The sequence below is a fragment of the Apus apus genome, chromosome 8 (assembly GCF_020740795.1).
Source record: "Apus apus isolate bApuApu2 chromosome 8, bApuApu2.pri.cur, whole genome shotgun sequence".
NCBI lineage: Eukaryota > Metazoa > Chordata > Aves > Apodiformes > Apodidae > Apus > Apus apus.
The window spans coordinates 23,311,094-23,330,249 of record NC_067289.1 but is presented as its reverse complement, the minus strand read 5'-3'; the positions used below and the strand labels follow the sequence as shown (position 1 = coordinate 23,330,249).

The following is a 19,156-nucleotide window of genomic DNA, read 5'->3' as shown; positions in this document are numbered from 1 at the left end:
CAAGGTTTAAGTGTGGTGGCACTGCAGTTAAAAATCAAAACTGATTGTGGCAATACTGTAAACCACTGCTATTTCTATTAAAAAAATATCCATTTTAACAGATTATATTGTTTCTTTGAAGTTTAAGTAGCTGGTGTTTATGATAATATGTACATCATTAATCTTCAGACTTTAATCTCTACAGTCCTATTTAACACACTGAAACTTCAATGGGTTTGGATGCCTTACGTTGTTTATTGAGGTTTGGGGTAAAATATAAATGAGTGATCTGAGGAATCAAAATTATATCCATAACATTTTTTTTTAATCTGCATAATTTATTTAATGCTAGATGTCTTAGAAAGCTACCTGTGTCTTTGCCTGATGAACAGTAGTACAGACATACTGAAAAGGGTAAACATATTAATTAGAGCCTGCACATCTCTCCTTCTTGCTAGTGTAATCATTAAATTGATTTTTCCAGTCTGACATGTAATTGTTCCAGCGATGGAATTCTGCTTTCCACTCTCGTTCTGCTTCATCAATATTTCCTGTAAAACATGAAATGGGTTACATTAATCTAAATTTGGATCTCTTTATATGCTAATTGAAAAATAATTTTGATTATCAATGTCATTTGCTCCAAACACATTACAGGATGGTCCTTTGCCTCTTGTCTTAAACCTGGAATGACTGAAAATTCAGTGATTAACATTTTATCTTTACATCAGGAAGGCCTGCAAAGGTATTTTAGTGCACCATAGGGTAATAACTATACTCATGTGTGGACTTGTTGCTTTCTGGTGATACTTCTGTCCATCAAATTTTTCATTTAAAGCCTTTTTTTTAATCCTAAAAATACTTCTTTGGTTCAGTATAACCAAAATACTCAGTATACAGTGAAACCTAGATATCCCAAAGACTACAAAATGCAAAACGGGATGGGTGAGTGTAAAGAAATCACAGCTTTGTTCAAGGCAACAACAGCATTGCCACTGGTTTAAATGGATGGCCAGGTTTTCACCCTACTGAGGAATAAATCTGCAAGTTTAATGCATAAGGGACACACAATTGGAGAAGGATACTGTAAAATGTGCACTATGTCAACATGAAACCATCTTCTCTTTTCTTTTTTCATTCTAGCCTATAAAGTATTTCCTGACTAATCCTGGGTCCCAAGGCAATATTTATTGCCAAATTTGTTAGAGGCATCAGATCACAGGGTGAGAATGAGAAGAGTAATAAAAATAAATCATTTTACAAGGTTCTCAGAGTATTTTACAGACAGGGATTACTTCCTCCAGTCCCAAAACGTAATTAAGGCTAGGGAGAAATGCAGTGACCTTGCAGGAACAGCCCATACAACAACTAAGATAACCCATTAAGGCTGCATTGATACTCCTGCTTATTATTTTGGATCAGTTGCAGACTTTTTCTTAAAAGTTTAGAAAGCACTTATGATCTATGAATGCCTTTGTTCATTCTAGACCCAGTTATCCACGTGTCCCACACTGACACAGTGTGCTTCCAAAAAAATTTGTTAACTGTGTTTGTGATATAACAGTTCCATGGTTTCTTTATGCTCTTTTGACTTTATGTTCTTCTGCTGCAGTAGAGCACAGGCCCTTTCTCTTCATAAATACACCCTTTTCCCCTTTATTTTATGATCTGCCAGCTCTGCAAGTTTAACTGGTTATGTGAAAATGAGATACTTTTGTGTTTTACACATCAGTAGAGAAAATATTCTTGAAAGAGAGTTAAGAGATTCAGTGATTTAGTTTGGAGAAGCATCCAGTAATTTGGTTGCTTATCTGCAGTTTAGTTCAATGTTTCCAAACCTTTTTGGTCTGGAAATCCAGATGGCAGTTTAATGGGACTTTGAAATGAGATTTACATTACTTCTTGATTTCAGGAATAAAACCAAGATACTTTTTCTTGGGGAGGTTCTGTACTTCTGCTTGCAGTCAAAAGGGGAAATTGTGAAGAACAGATATAGGATGTATGGGAAAAAAATATTTTTAAGTTAACCACACTCCTCTTCTTCAATACAGAGATGTAAATAAGCTTTGTTACATTGGAGAGGAAAGAAAAGTTCAAGTGTTTTTTAAAATGTTTCTGCCGGCCACAGTCAAACAGGATTTGTAAACAGTGGTAACAATAAAACCATGTTTTGTTTACCAGGCTGTGCAGATGTGAGTCCTGGAACTATGGGGAGAAAACATGCACAACATTTGACTTTCCTGACTCTAAGAACTTGCCTTTCCATGTTTCTTAATTGAAAGATGTAGCCAGGGTCTTGGGTAAAGCCAAGTTTTCCACTTATGTTAAATGGATTGGAAGTTTATGAACCAGTACTAGTATTATTTAAATAAAAATGCCTTAACTGTATTTCTTATTTTCTATTATAAGTATTTTTAAAAAAATTATCCAGGCAAATCCTCCACTTATGTATTAAAACTCTTTTCCTGCTTTTTTTATTCAAGTATAGATGTGTTTGAAATCTGCCCAAAAACTTTAGAAACTGGAATATCTCTACTGTACTCTCATCTTCTATTAAAAGTCACTGTTCTAGTATGAATTATGAGGCATTTCAGTGCTTCTTAACAATCATGGTGAAGAAGTGAGTCAACTAGAGAAAGCAGACAAGGAGAAATTCAGAGTAGCCACCCTTATGAATCTAAAAGATGGAAGGGGGGAAGGAAAACACTGAAATAAGAACTTGGATTCCCATTTGTTTGCTTTTTTCCGTGATAAGATCCAAATTGAAGTCACAAGTCAATGCATCCCATTATCACCAACATCATCAATCTCTGAAGCAACCACCCATGACTTAGATGTGCTGACAGCTAGAAGGCAAAAAAAAAAATAAATTAAAAAAAAAAAGAATTTTACTTGACCAATAATTACAGCTCAGAGCAGCAGGTTACTACAATGCACTGCAGTGCTGGGAAAGTCAGCTAATCATACAGTGAGGTTCTTTTGCTCTGTGCAGTTATTTAGGCAATCCCAAACTTTATAGTAATACCAATTAGCCTGATGGAAAGCCCCGTGAAGTTTACAAGGAGAAAAGGGGAGGTTTCAGTAGGTAATGAATCATACTTGGGTGCTCAGAAAGGTCCCAGGTTAACAGACCAAAAAAGGGAAAGGGATTTTTGGTACTTTAGCGGTGTCAGTGCTGACAGCTGGCATTTATTTTCTTTCCACACAGGCTTACAGCCCTTGCTTTAATGGCATTATAGCACAGTTAGATTTATCTCCATACCATCATTTGTTGAACTGCTGGATGGGCCAATAAAGTGCTAATCTTAAATGTATTTTTGTGGTATTAAGATTGGTACAAAGGCTGTGTAGCTGTTATGGTACAGTATAATTAATATGCGATGACAAGTTAGAATTAATTTTTCTGTCCTCAACAGCTCATAAACGCAGGTACCTGCAAACTTCATTAGCATGATAAATGCTTTAAGTTTATCTATGCTGCAGATTCTCATGGTTGTAGTCAATACACAAATCTTTAGAAAGGAGAAAACTCAGTACTGAGACTCTCTTGGTATCTCTACGCAACATTCTTCAATCACACAGTCTGAGTATCAATACTTTTTTAACCACAGCAGTATCTTTGTCTTCATATTTGCTTTTAAGCACTTAAGATTTTAAAATGATTGTATTTTCTTCTTCCAAAAGTCAGTAGTGTTCTTTGGGAGATTAAATATTCTCTCCCCTATGACCTGGGATACAAGGTACTGGAGTTAGAAAGAAATCAGATGGTTGAGGTAGATATGTGACTGCCTCTAGCTGCACTGGGTACAGCCTTCCAATGTTGGTAGGTGCTGTAGTGTTGGTGAGGTTACTTTTGACTAGTTGACTTCTCTGCATTTGTATCTAGCTCCCTGGAAACTGAAACCTAATTCCGATGGTGAATTTTCTAATTAGTCACATTTTCAATATTCTTACAACCCTGAGTATTTAGCTCTATAGAATCCAGATACTACTTGGAGGATCACAATAAATACAATTGTTTTGGTTATTCACTTGTCAGGAGGTTGAACTTTTCTCTGTCTTCACGTTCAAAAGGGTTGTTTGAAAATATAATGTATTTATATTAGCTACTTTTATTTCTGTATTGATGATATATGATACAGTAATATAAAACAAAATAGAAAAAGATGTGCTATATATATATTAGGTACACTGAAACAGTAATAGAACAATAAATGGAAAACTTGGATCCCTGAAGCTTTCTATAATCAAGAGGAAATGAGCATGTATAAGTAGTTAAGGCTCTAGATGCATTAAAGGTTGTGTTAAGGAGGTAGAGCCTACCATAAATGCTTTTATAATTAACATATGATTGCTCTAAAAGCTACTTAAGAGTCACTTGCTGTTTACTGTCCCTCTGGTGTGTTTCTTTTAGAAGCAGTCATCTGAAAAAGTTCTGGTGTTTGTTCCACCTTGTCTTGGGGTGAGTGGCAGGGGAGGTATTCTCTGTGCCTTTGCAATAGGGGTGAAATCAGCCCAGAATTTGTCTAGTTGGAACTGAGAGCCCATGTGAGGCATCTCTAGGTCCACTCTACCTGGCTAGTGATTATAATCAAACTAGACAGAAAACTCCATGTTTTGACTCATGTCTTCAATTATATTTTTTATCTATGAAACTGAAGACATCAAGAGATCTTCCCAAATCACACAAACTAGTGTGCAGATGGAAAGGCCAGTATTTCTTTCTTATATGTCTGTTACTCTTGTGTTACTGTGTGAGGCTTTTTTTTTTTCTTATTTGTTTTCTCAATCCATAACCACAGCAAGTTTTTTTTGGAACACATCTGACTTGGTTTACTTGAGGAAAAGAGCTAACCATAAAGATGGCAGGGACTAAATATTTTCCTCTCTTGTATATTTAACTGCCTCAAGAAACCTGTCTTACCCAGCCTGTCACAGGAACAGGCTTGCTCAGATGCTCAGCACATTTGGAGCAAACCATTACATTCCAAGAAGAACTCAAGGGACTGAGTAGCAAGGCTTGTGCCAGGAGGGGATCAGTAAATAAACAAGTGGTCCATTACCAAGTGCATCCATGTCAAGTTCTGACCACTTGGCACAATGAGAAATTCCCTTGCAATTTCTGCAAAATAAGTTGCTTTGATTGTCCTCTCCAGCTTCTAACTGATGTTACTCCACTTTGGCAGTCTGAACCTTACTTGAACTACAGCTTGCAATAATGGTAACAAAATTTCCCTCCTTCTTGTTCTCTTGTCATCTTATATCACATCATATGAAAGTAACCTTATTTTTCTAAGAATATTTTAATGGAAGAAGCAATAGAAAAGACAGACCCTCAGAAAAGGAGGAAATAAGTGTATTTATGGCGGGCAGTGTCCCTTGTGCATAACGGGAGATACGAATGCAAAGTGGGAGTAATAATTCACTGAAGAGAATTATTACAATACAAAGTGTTATATCATGTTTGTAAGCAGAATCTGAAAGGTTTCTTTGTCAGAATTGTGTAAGATTGTTTAGGGAACGTGACTATAAATCCCTAGTATTTCTGTTACACTGTTTCAAGGACTGGTAGATGTAGGTACATGACAAAGCACCATGGCTTCTTGACAATATTCTTGTCTCGTTTATTTATTAGGATCCAGGCACAATGATTCTTTTGCTAAGAATGTGCTCAGGAATTTCTTTTAATTAAATTATGTAAATGTATGTTGTAAATTACCAAATGTGGCAAAATGATGTATTTATGTCTCCAGGCAGATCCAGAGTGTTGCTTTGTCATCCCTCACACTGCGGGATGCTGTCCTGCCAAGATGCACTGAGCCATGTCTGGTGATGTGCTCCCTTCTGCTCCTCCACAGAGCACTTGGTTACTCAAACCCCATCTATAAGATGCACATTACTCGATAGAGGTTCACAGGGAGGTTAAAGAAATATGTAAAATAGTTCAGTTCTCCTGGCTCACCATAAAGAACTTGTCAGAATTTGAGAAGACTCCCTCAAATCCATCCCTGGTTTAGCACCCTGTGATTTTAAAATCAGAGGATACTTTATAAATTATTCATTTTACCTACTGACTCTGCTTTTCTTGATTTAGTTGAAAAACATCTGTTGAGCTGAAAGGGGATAGAAGTTGAGCCATAATACAGTTAGAGGCTCAAATGAGAAAGGAATAAGTTATTTCAGAAAGAATCATCTGTGCAACATGGAAGTTTCCATATTTTTAAGACTATAATTCAAACTGAATCTTACAGAAAGCTTGTAAATTACTAATTAACATTTAAAAGGTATCTTGTTTTTGAAATGAGAGACTATTTTTTTTTTCTCCTCCTAGTAGAACTGCAGAATGCAATTCCAGAGCTGCAAAAATCACTTTATAAAACCAATTCCTTTCAAAGTCCAGAAGCACAGAAGCTTGGGCTGTTTGGTGGGCTTTGCAAAAGCAGTGGCATCTCAAGAAAAAACCTGAGCTTAAAGTTTCAAATATTCTATTGTAATATTCTGGGTCATGAAATCTCATAAACATTGTATATTCAGTCAGGCACAAATTGCTTCTATTTTGCATAAGCAAATCTTGAAGTCTCTTGGTTGTCATCAATGGCTGACACTCTGAAAATAAACCACAAGGCATCTTGACTCTGAGATGGAGAAGAGTCCTCTTTTGGCAGGACACACCTGTCCTCTGTGGATTAGCTGTGTAATAATATAATCCTGTAAACAGTGGATAATATAATCCAAATATAACACCACACAACATACCTTAGATACGTGAAGTTTATACAGAACATCTAAAACCTCCAGAAATCTCAGCACCAGCTCCCACTTCAGCAATGTCTTTCCTGCTCTCCAGGAACAGGCATCACTGACCCTGACAGTCAGTAGCTTCAGGACAGAGATTTGCAGCAACATCCAAGAGTCTCTCATTGTGGCTGCATCTGCACTTTGGGGCAGAGAAGCTCCCCCCACACTGCCTTGGTCTGCCCCCACATTTTGTCCTAGCTCATGACAAGGTGGGGAACCCATGGCCAGAAGCTCAGGGCACATTGCAGAGAACATCCCCACCACAGCATGGAGAGCTTGGTCCAACATTTGCGCATCTCATTAAAATTTAGTTACAAATAGGAATGTAAAGATTTAACCTCAAGTATCACGTTAATATCAAGCAAACGATCCTCGTATAAAAATTCAAATAAAGCATCAAGACAAGCATTTTTACCTGTCATTTCCAGGACTTTGGGGAAGAAAATATTCCAGAATCTACATTGCTGAGCACGTAATTTTGCCAGTATCTCTGAAGTGCTGGTATTTAACGTCAAATATTTTTGTTCAGTACTGGTGAAGACTGGCCATTGCTTTCCATCAGCCAGGGTTGCATTGGGAGTTCTAAAGGAGGAAAGAAACATTTCATTTGGAATGAGCAATTACCTCAGCACATCGAATAAAGTATTATTTCTTTCATATTTAAAAGTTGTTTCAGGTTAAATACACCAGTTTGGAATTACTGAAGTACACTTTTGTAATTAAAAAGGGGGAAAAATAAGACAAATTTAATTTCAAATAATTAATCTTTTAAAAATTAAGTATTTTCCTTTTTTTGGATTTTCTGGGTTCACCTAAGGGAATAAAAGATAATAAATGACCATACACAAACTACACTTGTTGAATGTGGAGACTCTCACAGAAGCTGTAAATTATTATGCAGAACTTAAAACCAAATAAAACAGTTTGGGAGGCTGAGTAGTTTGTTTTCATTTGAATGTTGTTGATGCCTTTGGATAGACAAATAGATTGAATCATAGAATGCCAGGTTGGAAGGGACCTCAAGGCTCATCTGGTCCAACATCTCTAGGTAGTACTACAGTTTCTATGAGATGGCTCAGCACCCTGTCAAGCTGAGACCTAAAACTGTCCAATGGGGGGGAATCTGCCACTTCCCTTGGGAGACTATTCCAATGTTTGACTGTCCTCATGGTGAAAAATTTGCCTCTTGTGTCCAAATGGAATCTTCCCAGGAGCAGCTTGTGCCCATGACCCCTTGTCTTTCCCATGTGACTCCTAAATAGCCCAGTTAAAAATGCAAGTAAAGGTACAAATAATGTCTAAATGTTGGATGAGAGCTATACTGGGAGAGAAAATAATTATTTCTCATTAAGAAGGAACCCTTCCTCCTTGGAGTATGCTGAGCCCCCTCACTAGGGTGCCAAACACAAGCAATCTTAAATGTTTGGAAGCTGGGAAGAGAGGCAGAGTGCTTGGCCCTCTATAAAACAGGCTCTGCATGTTTAAAGCATCACAGCTGTTAGTATTTAAAGAGTTGTGATAAATATTTATAATGCAACAGAATGTATAAGGTTCTAGGGACAGACATCCAGTTTTTCCTCTCCAAAAAGAATAATATGCAGTGTCCCTATGACTAGAGAAAAAATAATTGATTTAATTATGTAGAAAAAGACCAAAATGGGGAGCATTACATATGGAAAAAATAAGACTGAATGATTTTCAGGAAAAGAAAACTATTTGTGTTTAAAGTATGAGTCTGTGGTGGCTCAGAAGAGGTTAAGAATACAGAGAGTCTTATTGGTGTATAAGCAGAAGGACTACTTCTCCAGAAGTTGATAGTAAGAAATTTGAGGTTCAGAGCAGAATAACAGTATTTGATGATTCTTGGTGGTATAAATGAATTAAATTAGCTAAGTTAATTTGATTATTTCTACTTTTCACCCAGGCTCTTCCCAGAAGCTGTGGTCAGAGAGGAGTCCAGATGAGTGGAGCCCACTTGAGTTCTGCTTGCCAGCAGAAGGTACTGGGTGTAGGTGGGGGAAGGCACCATGAGATTCAGCTGCTGAAATAATATGAATAGCTCTTAGTTCAGTCCAAATGAATCAAGTTTTTGGCCATGTTTTAGTATTGTGCTTTACTCTGGTGCCTTTAGCACCAGGCATTGGCTGCTCACAGAAACATGATGTTCGAGTAAGAGATCCAGCATGCCATTTCCTGAGTTGCTCACTTCTTTACCAATTTGTCTTTACTAATTCAGCTCTGGTTAACCTATGGCACCCTTTTTAACTGCACATTTATTTGTGGCTCACGAGAGTGATGACTTAAGCAGAGCTGACTTGCACTTCAGTTCAAGATCGGGATGCTAATGGTGCTGCCAGTATTCATTTAACAGCTTTTATGCTATGTGATAAATCATGACATTTCACATTATAATTTACAGGTGGGGTGAGGGGGGAATTAAACAATGGCTACAGTTGTATTTTATTGAAAATTATTGAAAGAACAGTCAAATGAACACAGCATTTTGAAATAGGGGAACCTGCTGATAAGGGTATTCTCTCTGCATTTCCAATAAGCTCACTGTTCAAAGAAATGTCTAGTAATGTGCTTCTTAGCTCCAGCATTGAAAATTTCCCAAGTTAAAAAGTAGCTCCCAGTTACAGCAGACCAGAGACATCACAGGAGTATAATTTTTAACTGGTAAAGAACAAGTTATGATCATGACCTTGTTACTCTATCACGATTACTTTTCATTCCTTCTTGCTGATAACTTCATGATGAGAATTACAGTGCCCAGAATAAGCTATAAAATTCCCTGGTCTTTGCACCAAACTCAAAATTTAATAATTTTCATATAGAAAATGAAAAGTATTGTGAGAAGATCCTCAATGCACAGAAAGGAATCCAATACACTGCACAAGTTGTCTCTGGCCATCTATGTTTTGATAAACAGTCTTTGCTGATACATTGAGCAAAGCTCAAATCTTCCATGGAAACCTCCATCCTATTATCTTTATCATTTCCTTAAACCTCTGCTCTTTCGTCTGGTACTACTCAATCACGTCTTCTTCAGTATGTTCCAGTTCTGCCCACCTCAGTGCTGTTAATGGGACCTGAAGGCGTGTCCCAAAGCAGCTTCAGGATGAACCTCTGCCTTCTCTACCTCGCCAAGCACGAGTCACCTTTCTTAGACCTATGTCCACATCTATAAGCTCTAGTCAGGGAAGACCTTAATTTTGTTTAGAGTAGATGTGACTTTCTTCACTGAATGTTTTAGAAAGAAACTAGCTTCTTTCTGAGATGCTCTTTAATGTTTGCAGGAGCAAGTCTATGGCAATTAAGAAATATTTTTTAATTGCTCCCGGGGAAGAAATGCAAGAGAGGAAAAAAAAACCCACAACAAGAAACCAAAAACCAAACCACTTGTGTTTGAACTTTGGTGTAAACAGAATTTGTTTCATTATTTCAGCTATTTTTTTTTCTTTGCGGATGTTCTGAAGTTTCCTCTGCATGTGCCCTCTCTGCTCTGTGATAGTGGCATTGCAGCCCATTTATAGTTAATTATTTCATCAAGATATGTCTTTAAGGCAGCCAAACTTATTTGCTCATTAATTTTGAGCTCAATCGCCGATAAAGCTACTCTCAGGTTCTACCTTTTTGTGCTTACAGCACAGTTCCTGAGCCTTTTAAAATCTCATCCTCAGTGTCAGTTGCTTGGTACTAATCAGTTACTCAGATCAGGTTTTTTCCCCTTTAGGTATTTTATGTCCATAGCTGCCAATAACATTTCATTCTCAAGAATCATTTATAATAAATAATTTAGATTTGACATAGGAGCGAAGAGGATTTTAAAGGAGCTTATTCATTGATAATTTCTGTATACTTCATGTTAATGTTCAGCAACTTGAGAGAGTTAATTTGGTTCAGATGGAAAATGCAACAACCTGCACAGAGTTCTGTTAATCATAAAACACGCATATATTACCATTCTCATTAATATGATCAACATAGCCTGAAATACAATGCTAGCTCACTGCAGATTTATTATTTGTTACATGGCATTACTTTTACATGGTTGGTTTATCAAACACAGGAATAGAAAAATTGAATTAATCCCCTATCTCATTTTCTTTGTTTTAATAGGTATTCATGGTATAAAGTACCTGTAAAATATTCACTTGGTGTTTGTGAGTGAGCTCCAAGTAGTTTTCACTCTGCTGTGGTACCACCGTTGAAAAGAGAGGTTCTTTTGTAATGTTAAGCTCCATTTTGTTGTAGTCCACAAAGAAAAAAACTCTCTGATATTGAAAATGGTTTTAGGCATCATTTAGCTTCCTAATGAGTGCTGTAAACACTAACTGTACCACACACCAGCTTAGATTCTCCCTGTATTCCTATTTAGCTGCTCTCTTTGAAAATGGATCAGATTAACATGTCGTGCGTCTCTCTAGAGGAAAAGAAAAGCAAACCCCACATCATTTTAGTTGTTTAACACAGCTGAATTATACCAGCCCACACTCACTAAGAGATTCAGAGGCTGAAACACAATTTTACCTCCAGTCCCCAGTAGCCTCTTCCTCCAGACAGCCTTCCTGGATCACCCCAGACGGATGAATAATTGCTCTGCCTGGCTGAAGCTGTTCCTAGAGATATTGCTCCCTGAGAGGAAGCCCACACTGATTCCACCTGAGCAGTGCTTTATTGCTCTTAATTGTTCCCTCTGACCCACTCTGAGCAGGCAGGGCTCAGCAAGTCTGTTTGCCTGCAGGTCTCCCTGTAAATGTTCTCCCATCCATCCCCATCATGTGGAGCAGGGGGAATGTGGCATCTCCTGCCTCCCTCTGCTCCCATCAGGGGACCAGCAGCTCCACCAGTCACAAACACTGAGTGAGGCAATTTCTTCCACGGAGCCTTCTGCAGGTTATGGCCAGCCTGGCCTTCTGCTGGCATGTGTCTCGTTAACTGAACAGGTTGCCCACTGAGATTAATGAAAAGTTACAATAATGCTGCACTTCCCTGGGCAGTAGGAATTGAAATCAAAGGAAGACCTGTTCTTCTGAGGTGAGACTTTATGGACTTCACCTGGGCTGGAACTGCTGAAGCTCATTTTCAATTTGGCCCCTTTTTTTTTTTTAAACTGCTGGTGGAAAGGCAGGAGAGAGTAAATGTGAGTATTTTTTTATTAGCTTTCATGATTCCTTGTAGCTATCGGGCAGTGCTGGCAATCAGCTGCTTTTCATGGGGTGGCATTTTCCACTGTGTTACCATGGGCACAAGATACCAGGGAGGGGGAACAGCCTTGGAGTGAATTCCACACAAGAATCCCCTCCCCAGCACATTTTCTACAGTTGCATTACAAAGCCTTTAAGAATTATGGAAGTAGTCAGCTCGGAGTCAAACAAGCATACTGTAAATGTTTCAGCCCAGGGGTAGGTCTGGGAGTGAGGGACTGTCCTGCATATGTCTATACTGCAATCAAGAGGAGCTGCAGAAGCTTGTGCAGTTGTACCTGAGGCTTCCACCCCTGCGAACACTAGTACAGGTATAAAACCTGACAGGAGTGAGTGTCATTAATAATGTCTTTGTGCTTGGAGATAGACAGATACATAGAATCATAGAATGGCTTGGGTTGGAAGGGACCTAAAAGGTTCTCTAGTTCAAGCCCCCATGCCATGGGCAGGGATGTCTCCCACTAGGGCAACCTGTCCTTGAGCACTTCCAGGGATGGGGTGTCCACAGCTTTTTCTGTAGCATTGTAGATTTTGGTTGTGTTGTCTCTTATGCACATTTTCAGGTGAAAGGGAGTAAAAGCACAGAGCAGAGAAATCCAAGCTTTAGGCAAAATGAACAAAAGGATGAGAAGGCATCAACTAGGCTATGGTGTCAATGGTTGATCTCAGTGACTAGGGGGTTGGAAGCAGAGTTGTGTGGTTTACAACAGAGCAAAGCAAGCCAGCAACTGGTGCCACAGGTTAAGCTGTTGCTGCACCACAAGTAAACACACCTGCTAGCTCTAATTCAGCTAAAGGTGGGTTAAAAAAAGGATAGGATGGTAGGGGCTCCTGGATAATATCATTGCGTGGTCGGTCCCCATCAAAGCTCTGGCCTCTAACTCTTTGCTTCTCTGAGGGATGGGCTGTGCCAGCTCTTTGTGCTTCTTTCTGCAGTATGGCCAGAGCCCGAGTCCCTCTGGCTGACGCCTCCATCAATGAGCAATGTCACTGACTTCAGAGGAGTCACAATGGGGATATCCTATGCTTTGAGGAAACACCACAAGATTTGTATCTTAAAAATGTATCTCAGTTTTGAGTTTTAGCTTTATTAGTGGTTGTGGCATGTAGAGCATCTCCATTAATCCTCCTGCTGGTACTGAACAACACACCAAATCAAAATATCTTTATCTATCCAAATGCATGACCAAATCAAAATATCTTTGCTTATCTAATGCAAATGGATGAACTTTCTTCCCCCCACCCAGCCTGATAGAAAATATTTTGTTGTGTTCCCACTTTTTGACTTGGATAGAAGGGCATTACTACTTAGCAGAAGAGCTGACGAGGAGCCCCAGGGCTGGCTGCAGAAGGGTGGGAAGTGTTTCTGGCATTAGGCCCAGTACATGATATTTATACCTATGTCCATTTTCTCATGGCAGCACAACTGCCAGGTTATCTCAAGTTGGGCAGCAGGGGGGTGATGAGGTGATGACAGTCTGTGTTTGTGCAAGGCTTTGCTTGGGTGGTACGACTGGGAGTTTAACAGAAACTTTCCAGCCCAGTCCTATGAAAAAGAACAGATTTTCTTGTTAAGTACTAGGTTGAATCTTCCCAAACCCCTCTAACAATTTGGCTTAATGCCAGTTTCTTCATGCCAGGCAATTGGTTTCAAATGACTCACTGTTAAGGAGACACCAGAGGGGGCTGCAAGATTGAAGACTCAAAGCCCTTAACCTGAGGAGCAGTCCTAGCTATCAGAAACAAAGAACATGAACTTGTGCTGGAAACATTCCTTAGAAATGTTAGCAAGGGAGAGGATGAAGAAATATCTGTAACCTGCAAAAAAAAAATTTAAAACTGTAAGAACGTCCCCAAAAGCTCTAATTACTGCATAAAACTTTCCATTTAGAGCCTGAGGCCTCAATAAATATGAAAGGGTTTCACTGCATAAATACGTAGATTGCACTTGATGCAGTGTCACCAACAATTGGGCCCACCTATGTATGAGTCAGTATAATTAATTTATTCTTAGGTCGTTTAAATTCAGTCAGTTATCCAGAACATTCTACCAAGTCAGCTAATTCCCTACTACCTGCTAAAATGATTTGATGGACTCCCTTAACAAAATCTTTATATTAAGCTAAAATATTTGACATTAAATTGTACATTTTGAGGCTTTTTGTTATTAGAAGCTGCAGAAGCAAAGGCAAGATGACAAGGACACTTTTCTGTCCATTGTCCTAAGTTTATGAATGGACATACTTGGAATAACAAGGAAGTGCCACTGCTAAGTAAGTGAACTGGAAAGCTGACACACTAGCTCTTCCCAAATAAATATATTACTTTTAATGTCACTGCTGCTACCAGTTGGTGCTCTTTATGAACAATACTACATAACAAGTTACCTTGCTGGTTTTTATTTCGTTGAAACAGCTCTTCAGAGTATTCTTTAATATCAGCTAATCACTGACCATCCTACCTATTGAACTGATGGACCCTCTGTACAAATGTGCTGCCACACTTCATATTTTATTTGAAAATATTCTCTTAAGGCCTTTATCCCCTTAGGCTAATGGGAAAGACAGCAGCTATCTGATCTATCTGCTGAAAAGGGTGAGAGGTGCCATTTATAATAAACAGGCTCTAAAATCCACCCTTCTGAAAGGTGAAAACTCAGACACAGATATTGTCAGCCTGTGTGATATTGGATGATTGGAAAGCATTTACAATTATCTGTTTCATACCCTAAGCTTCCTTGCAGCCTCATGACATCAACATTCTCATGGTCTCAGGCCTGTGCTCCTGTGGCACTGTGAAGAACCAGGGAATTTAGGAAAAAAATAATAAAATTGTCATGTCTAAAAACATTGTTTTATTTACTAGAATTTAATTCTTGCAAGAAAACAGTAACCCATTTCTGAAAATCTGTAGTAATTAATCCTTTCTCATTTACTGTGGTGCAAAAATTGTTGGTCCTCATTCTGCAGTGTTTGAGCCTTACTCAGGTTCCCACTGTAATGAATGAAAGGACTCGTGGTTGAGTACTACAAGTTTGTGACAGGTTGCAGATTTCAACCCTCCAAATTACTTTTCTTGAGCAGCTGTTTAGGGGAAGTTCATTATATTCTGCTGCACTCAGCTCTCACTTGCCTGTCACACATGAGTTTATAATCCAGAGACCATCAAGTGCCCCTGAGCCGCAGCAAAAGGAAACTGATTTGCAGGTTGTATCATAGGTAAATGTTATTTCTTCTGCTGATCCTTGAAGAAACCTGAAGGGTCCAGTTGGCATGCTCTTTAACTGACAGAAACTGGAGAAGGACCTTTGCAGCTCAGCTGTCTTACACCTTTACAGGCTAAATAAAGCTCAGGATATTCCTTCCAGATTCCAGCTTGGTGACAGAAGTTGAGCACTCAAATGTCTTAACCTGTAAATTATCATGGTGTGCACCATTACAACTGAGATCAGTTTCAGGAAATGAAGCAACAAGCTGTTGCTTTTTGTGTGTGCTCTTATTGTGCTCTGCTCAAAATAGCCTCATGATGCATCCATCAAGTTGGAATGATTCTTGCTTGTGCGTGTCTTGGTACTTATTTGTGAATTCCTGCTATATATAAGGGATTGACGAGGTAGGTCTTAAGGTATTGGCCATAAATAATATAGTATTTGAGACATTTAGAACCAGGATGTTCTGCCTTAGCACTCTGGGCATGTTTGCAATGTGTTTAGGGGCTCAGTGCCTCAAATCCTTGGATTGGAATCTGCTGTGGTACATAACCAACCGGGTCAGCAGAGCCAGAGCTAATGAGCTCTTCAGCCCCTGGCTGGGTATTTCTAACCTCCTGGGTCCACACAGACACTCCTGCACTTAGGTTTTCTTCACTGTGAAGATGTTCCAGTAAAGTTTTTTGCTATTTCAGGAACCCCTGCCCCAGACTCCACTACCTTTGTAGCATGTGATGAGATGTGATTATCATAGAAGGTCTGGCACAGCAGTTCCACCACTCTAAGGGTCAGTAGCACTAGAAACTTGAAAGTGAGTTAAAAGGTCCTTTACTGAGCAACCTAAGGTATGACTTCAAGAAGACAAAAGCTTTGAAGTGGAATTGAGTTCAGGGAAATGTTGACATTAACATGGGGATAATTTTCAAAACACCAAAAATCTTTCCTACTGTCCTGTTTCAAGAAATGCTTCTCACTCGATGTGATGTTCACAGTCACATTAAGCTGGATGTGACAAGTGTCTAATATACCTACAACACATAGTTTTGGTCATTTACATGTTCAGATTATGCATTGTGATGAAGCAGTAAGGAATTTTCAACAGGATTTTATTCCTTCTGCTTAACAAGCCTTGCACCTGATGTGTTGTTTTACATGGTGTTTAAAGACTTTTTGAGGTGAGTCAACTTACTAGTGAGGGACTGATCCAAATCCAAAATAATGGTACAGATTGGTTGACCTGGAAAGCTTTGGGTCAGGTCGCAGCTGGAGAAATACTTGTAGCTGTTTGCATAAAAAGTTTTGCTCCTCCTGGACTGATTTCACGAGGATTTCATGCTTTCTCCAGGACTCCAGGTGTGAATATTCACAGTTCACATTTACACCACTTTTAAGTTAACGTGAGAGAGGCAACACTATGCCTTAGTCCTTCTTTATTCTAAAGGAGCACTTTTGCCTTCTCTTTTTTTAATGCCCTTTTGTATGGTTTCAATTTTGGCTTTCAAGGACCGCTTTTCAAAGCTGTTATTTTTTTTTTTTTTGCCACTCTTGGCTGCAGCAAGAAATAAAATGAAATGATAGTTTTTAGTCTTACTTGTAGAGGTTGAAGAGGGCTATTTGGAAATGGAAGAAGGTGCTGAACTCTACTGAGAACTTGAAGGAGGAAGTAACTTCCATAGAAGGTACCTAAAAGACTAAGTAGCAAGGTAATAAGTAGCAAGGCACATGGCAATTGTCCTTTTGACCATCTTCTGAAACTGTATTATCTGCTCTACAACCTCACTTCTCCTTCTCATGACCTGGAAAAACATAAACTTAGATAGTGTCTTAACTGAATTGCTCCCTGGGACAAACCTTGAATGAGTGTGTAAAGGGAGAGAAAAATGTTTTTTACTGCCACAGAACTATTAATACTGTGTTTTAAATTCCCAGTGGCTTTGATGAAATTTGTCAGCCCAGTTGGTTGTGAGAAAGAGAAAACACTACTCATATGTATATGATGGCTGTTTCCATCTCTTCCTTTCTCCCCCATTAATAGAGCTCATCCCAGACACTCAGAAATTGTTAGATAAATGGGTTCAATGCTTTCCTTATCTCTAGAGACCAGATTTTCAATATAGACTGTGTAACAGATACCATAGTAGGATATATTCTTTGAGATTTGTTTTCAATTATAATTGCCCTAATCATGATTTTTTTTCAAGATGAATGTTCCACATAGCCCTGCACCAAATAAAATAGTCTAGATTCATTGTGTCCTTATGGACTTCATCATAGTAGCATTTTTCTTGATATTTTTCACTACTGCCACTGTTTTATTTCTGTGAATGGTAGGAAGAGCATGAGACACAAAGTTCAGCTACTGCGTAATCTGGGCCAAACTGAGCAGACCTATAAATGAAACCATCGGGTAGCTTTCAGTAAGGTGTGTATGTGTTATTGCTTCATCTGAAACTGAACCACTGGTACTTCATGATGGGAAATGTAAATAAGAAACTATAGTGTTCATTACCTCCCCAAAATATAATTTATTTATTTATTTATTTATTTATTTTTTAAAGATGGTTATATTCTTATCTCTGTTAGAAAATCATTGTAGGCTTTACAAGTAGAAGTTAGATGTACTTTTCTTTGGTAAACACATCCAAATTATGTCCCAGCATAATAACATCCTCTGAGTCTGATTTTAACTACAGTAAGAGTGGGAACTTCAAATATCAGCATTTGGATTGAGCACCATGACAGGCACTCTCTCAGGATGAAATAATATGTAAAGAGGAGAGGATATCTGAGCCTATTCTAAGTCCTTCTCTTTGAAAATTGAGAGGGCTTTTGTGGAAAGTACAGTATGCAAACTTCTTCATACCTAGGAAAAAAACAGCTGTGAAACCTCTGAGCATTTCCAGCTGTATAGAAAAATCACTTGGAAGCTGCTCCTTGAGAACAAATATCTCCTTGAGATATTGAAAACTTCACAGGTTAAAATAAAAATTGCAATATTTGAACAGTAGCTCCGGTAGAAAAAGGATCTCTCTGGTGTAAATGTGAGGCAAGACTCTTTGGAGTTTGTATTATATGAAATTAGGAAGCTGTCTCATGTTCCCTCAAGGAAAGGTAGAGAACAGACATGGCAGCCAGAGATGTCTGGGAAAGCAGATGATGGAACTTTTTGACTTTACATCTGTGCAAGCATATAAAGGTGTAACAGCAGTAGCTGTAAGCATGAAATGCCTGATTTCTGTGTATGCATCTTCTAGATTTGTAGGGACAGAATTTCACCAGTCCTGGGACTAAATTGCTAGCTGCATTTACCCACAACTGGCTTTTCTTGTGGCTGATTAAAAAAAAAAAAAAAATGAAACCCCATATTGAGCTACCTTCAAAAACATGGTGTTGGGTAACCTCTGCTGCTCCTCATTTCCTCTTTTCTCCCCTTTGCCACTTCCCTGAAACAAGCCAATCTCTTGCGTTGGGGAGTAAATTAAAACGTGCAGAGAAAGGTCTCCATTCTTCATGTGAAATTTCTCAGTAGGACTTCAGATTAGTGTTCCAGAACCACCAGGAAAAATGGGGTTTGTAGACCTTTTAAATTTCAGTTTCTGTCTTTTGCTGATGAAACAAGAGCTAAGCTGCAGAAAAGCAGCATGGAAGAAGAGTGCCCCTAAAAAGAGGATTAACTGTGGGTGAACACTAATTAGAATTTCACAGTGACTTTTGCAACCATGTGTTTACATGCCTGCAGAAGTTATGACAGGGGGAAAGTAATCCCTAATCCTAGATTACCTCTGAAGTGTATTGCTCTTATATGTGAACCTACCTTACTCATAACTCCTAATGAGTTCATGCATGCATTGCCTTCATTTCACTGTTCACAGATTCTTCCACCCCAAAATGATTAGCAAGTCTCTCAGACATATTTCTTCTTTTATCTTTCTGTCTCTTTTTGTTCTTCCTCTCTTCTTTA

The 19,156-nt window shown here is 38.7% G+C and overlaps 1 protein-coding gene across 2 annotated transcripts in view; it reads right to left on the bottom strand.

Annotated features, from left to right (window-relative positions):
• Positions 1–210: 210 nt before the first annotated feature.
• Positions 211–19,156, bottom strand: part of BCHE (butyrylcholinesterase) — a 52,250-nt gene continuing 33,304 nt past the window's right edge. For both annotated transcript variants that reach the window (XM_051626612.1, XM_051626613.1), the window contains exons 3-4: positions 7,193–7,359; positions 211–530 (exon numbers count right to left, since the gene is read on the bottom strand). In XM_051626612.1, the coding sequence (XP_051482572.1) occupies positions 403–530; positions 7,193–7,359 (295 nt within the window). In that variant the 3' untranslated portion in view covers positions 211–402. The remainder of the gene's footprint in view (positions 531–7,192; positions 7,360–19,156) is intronic.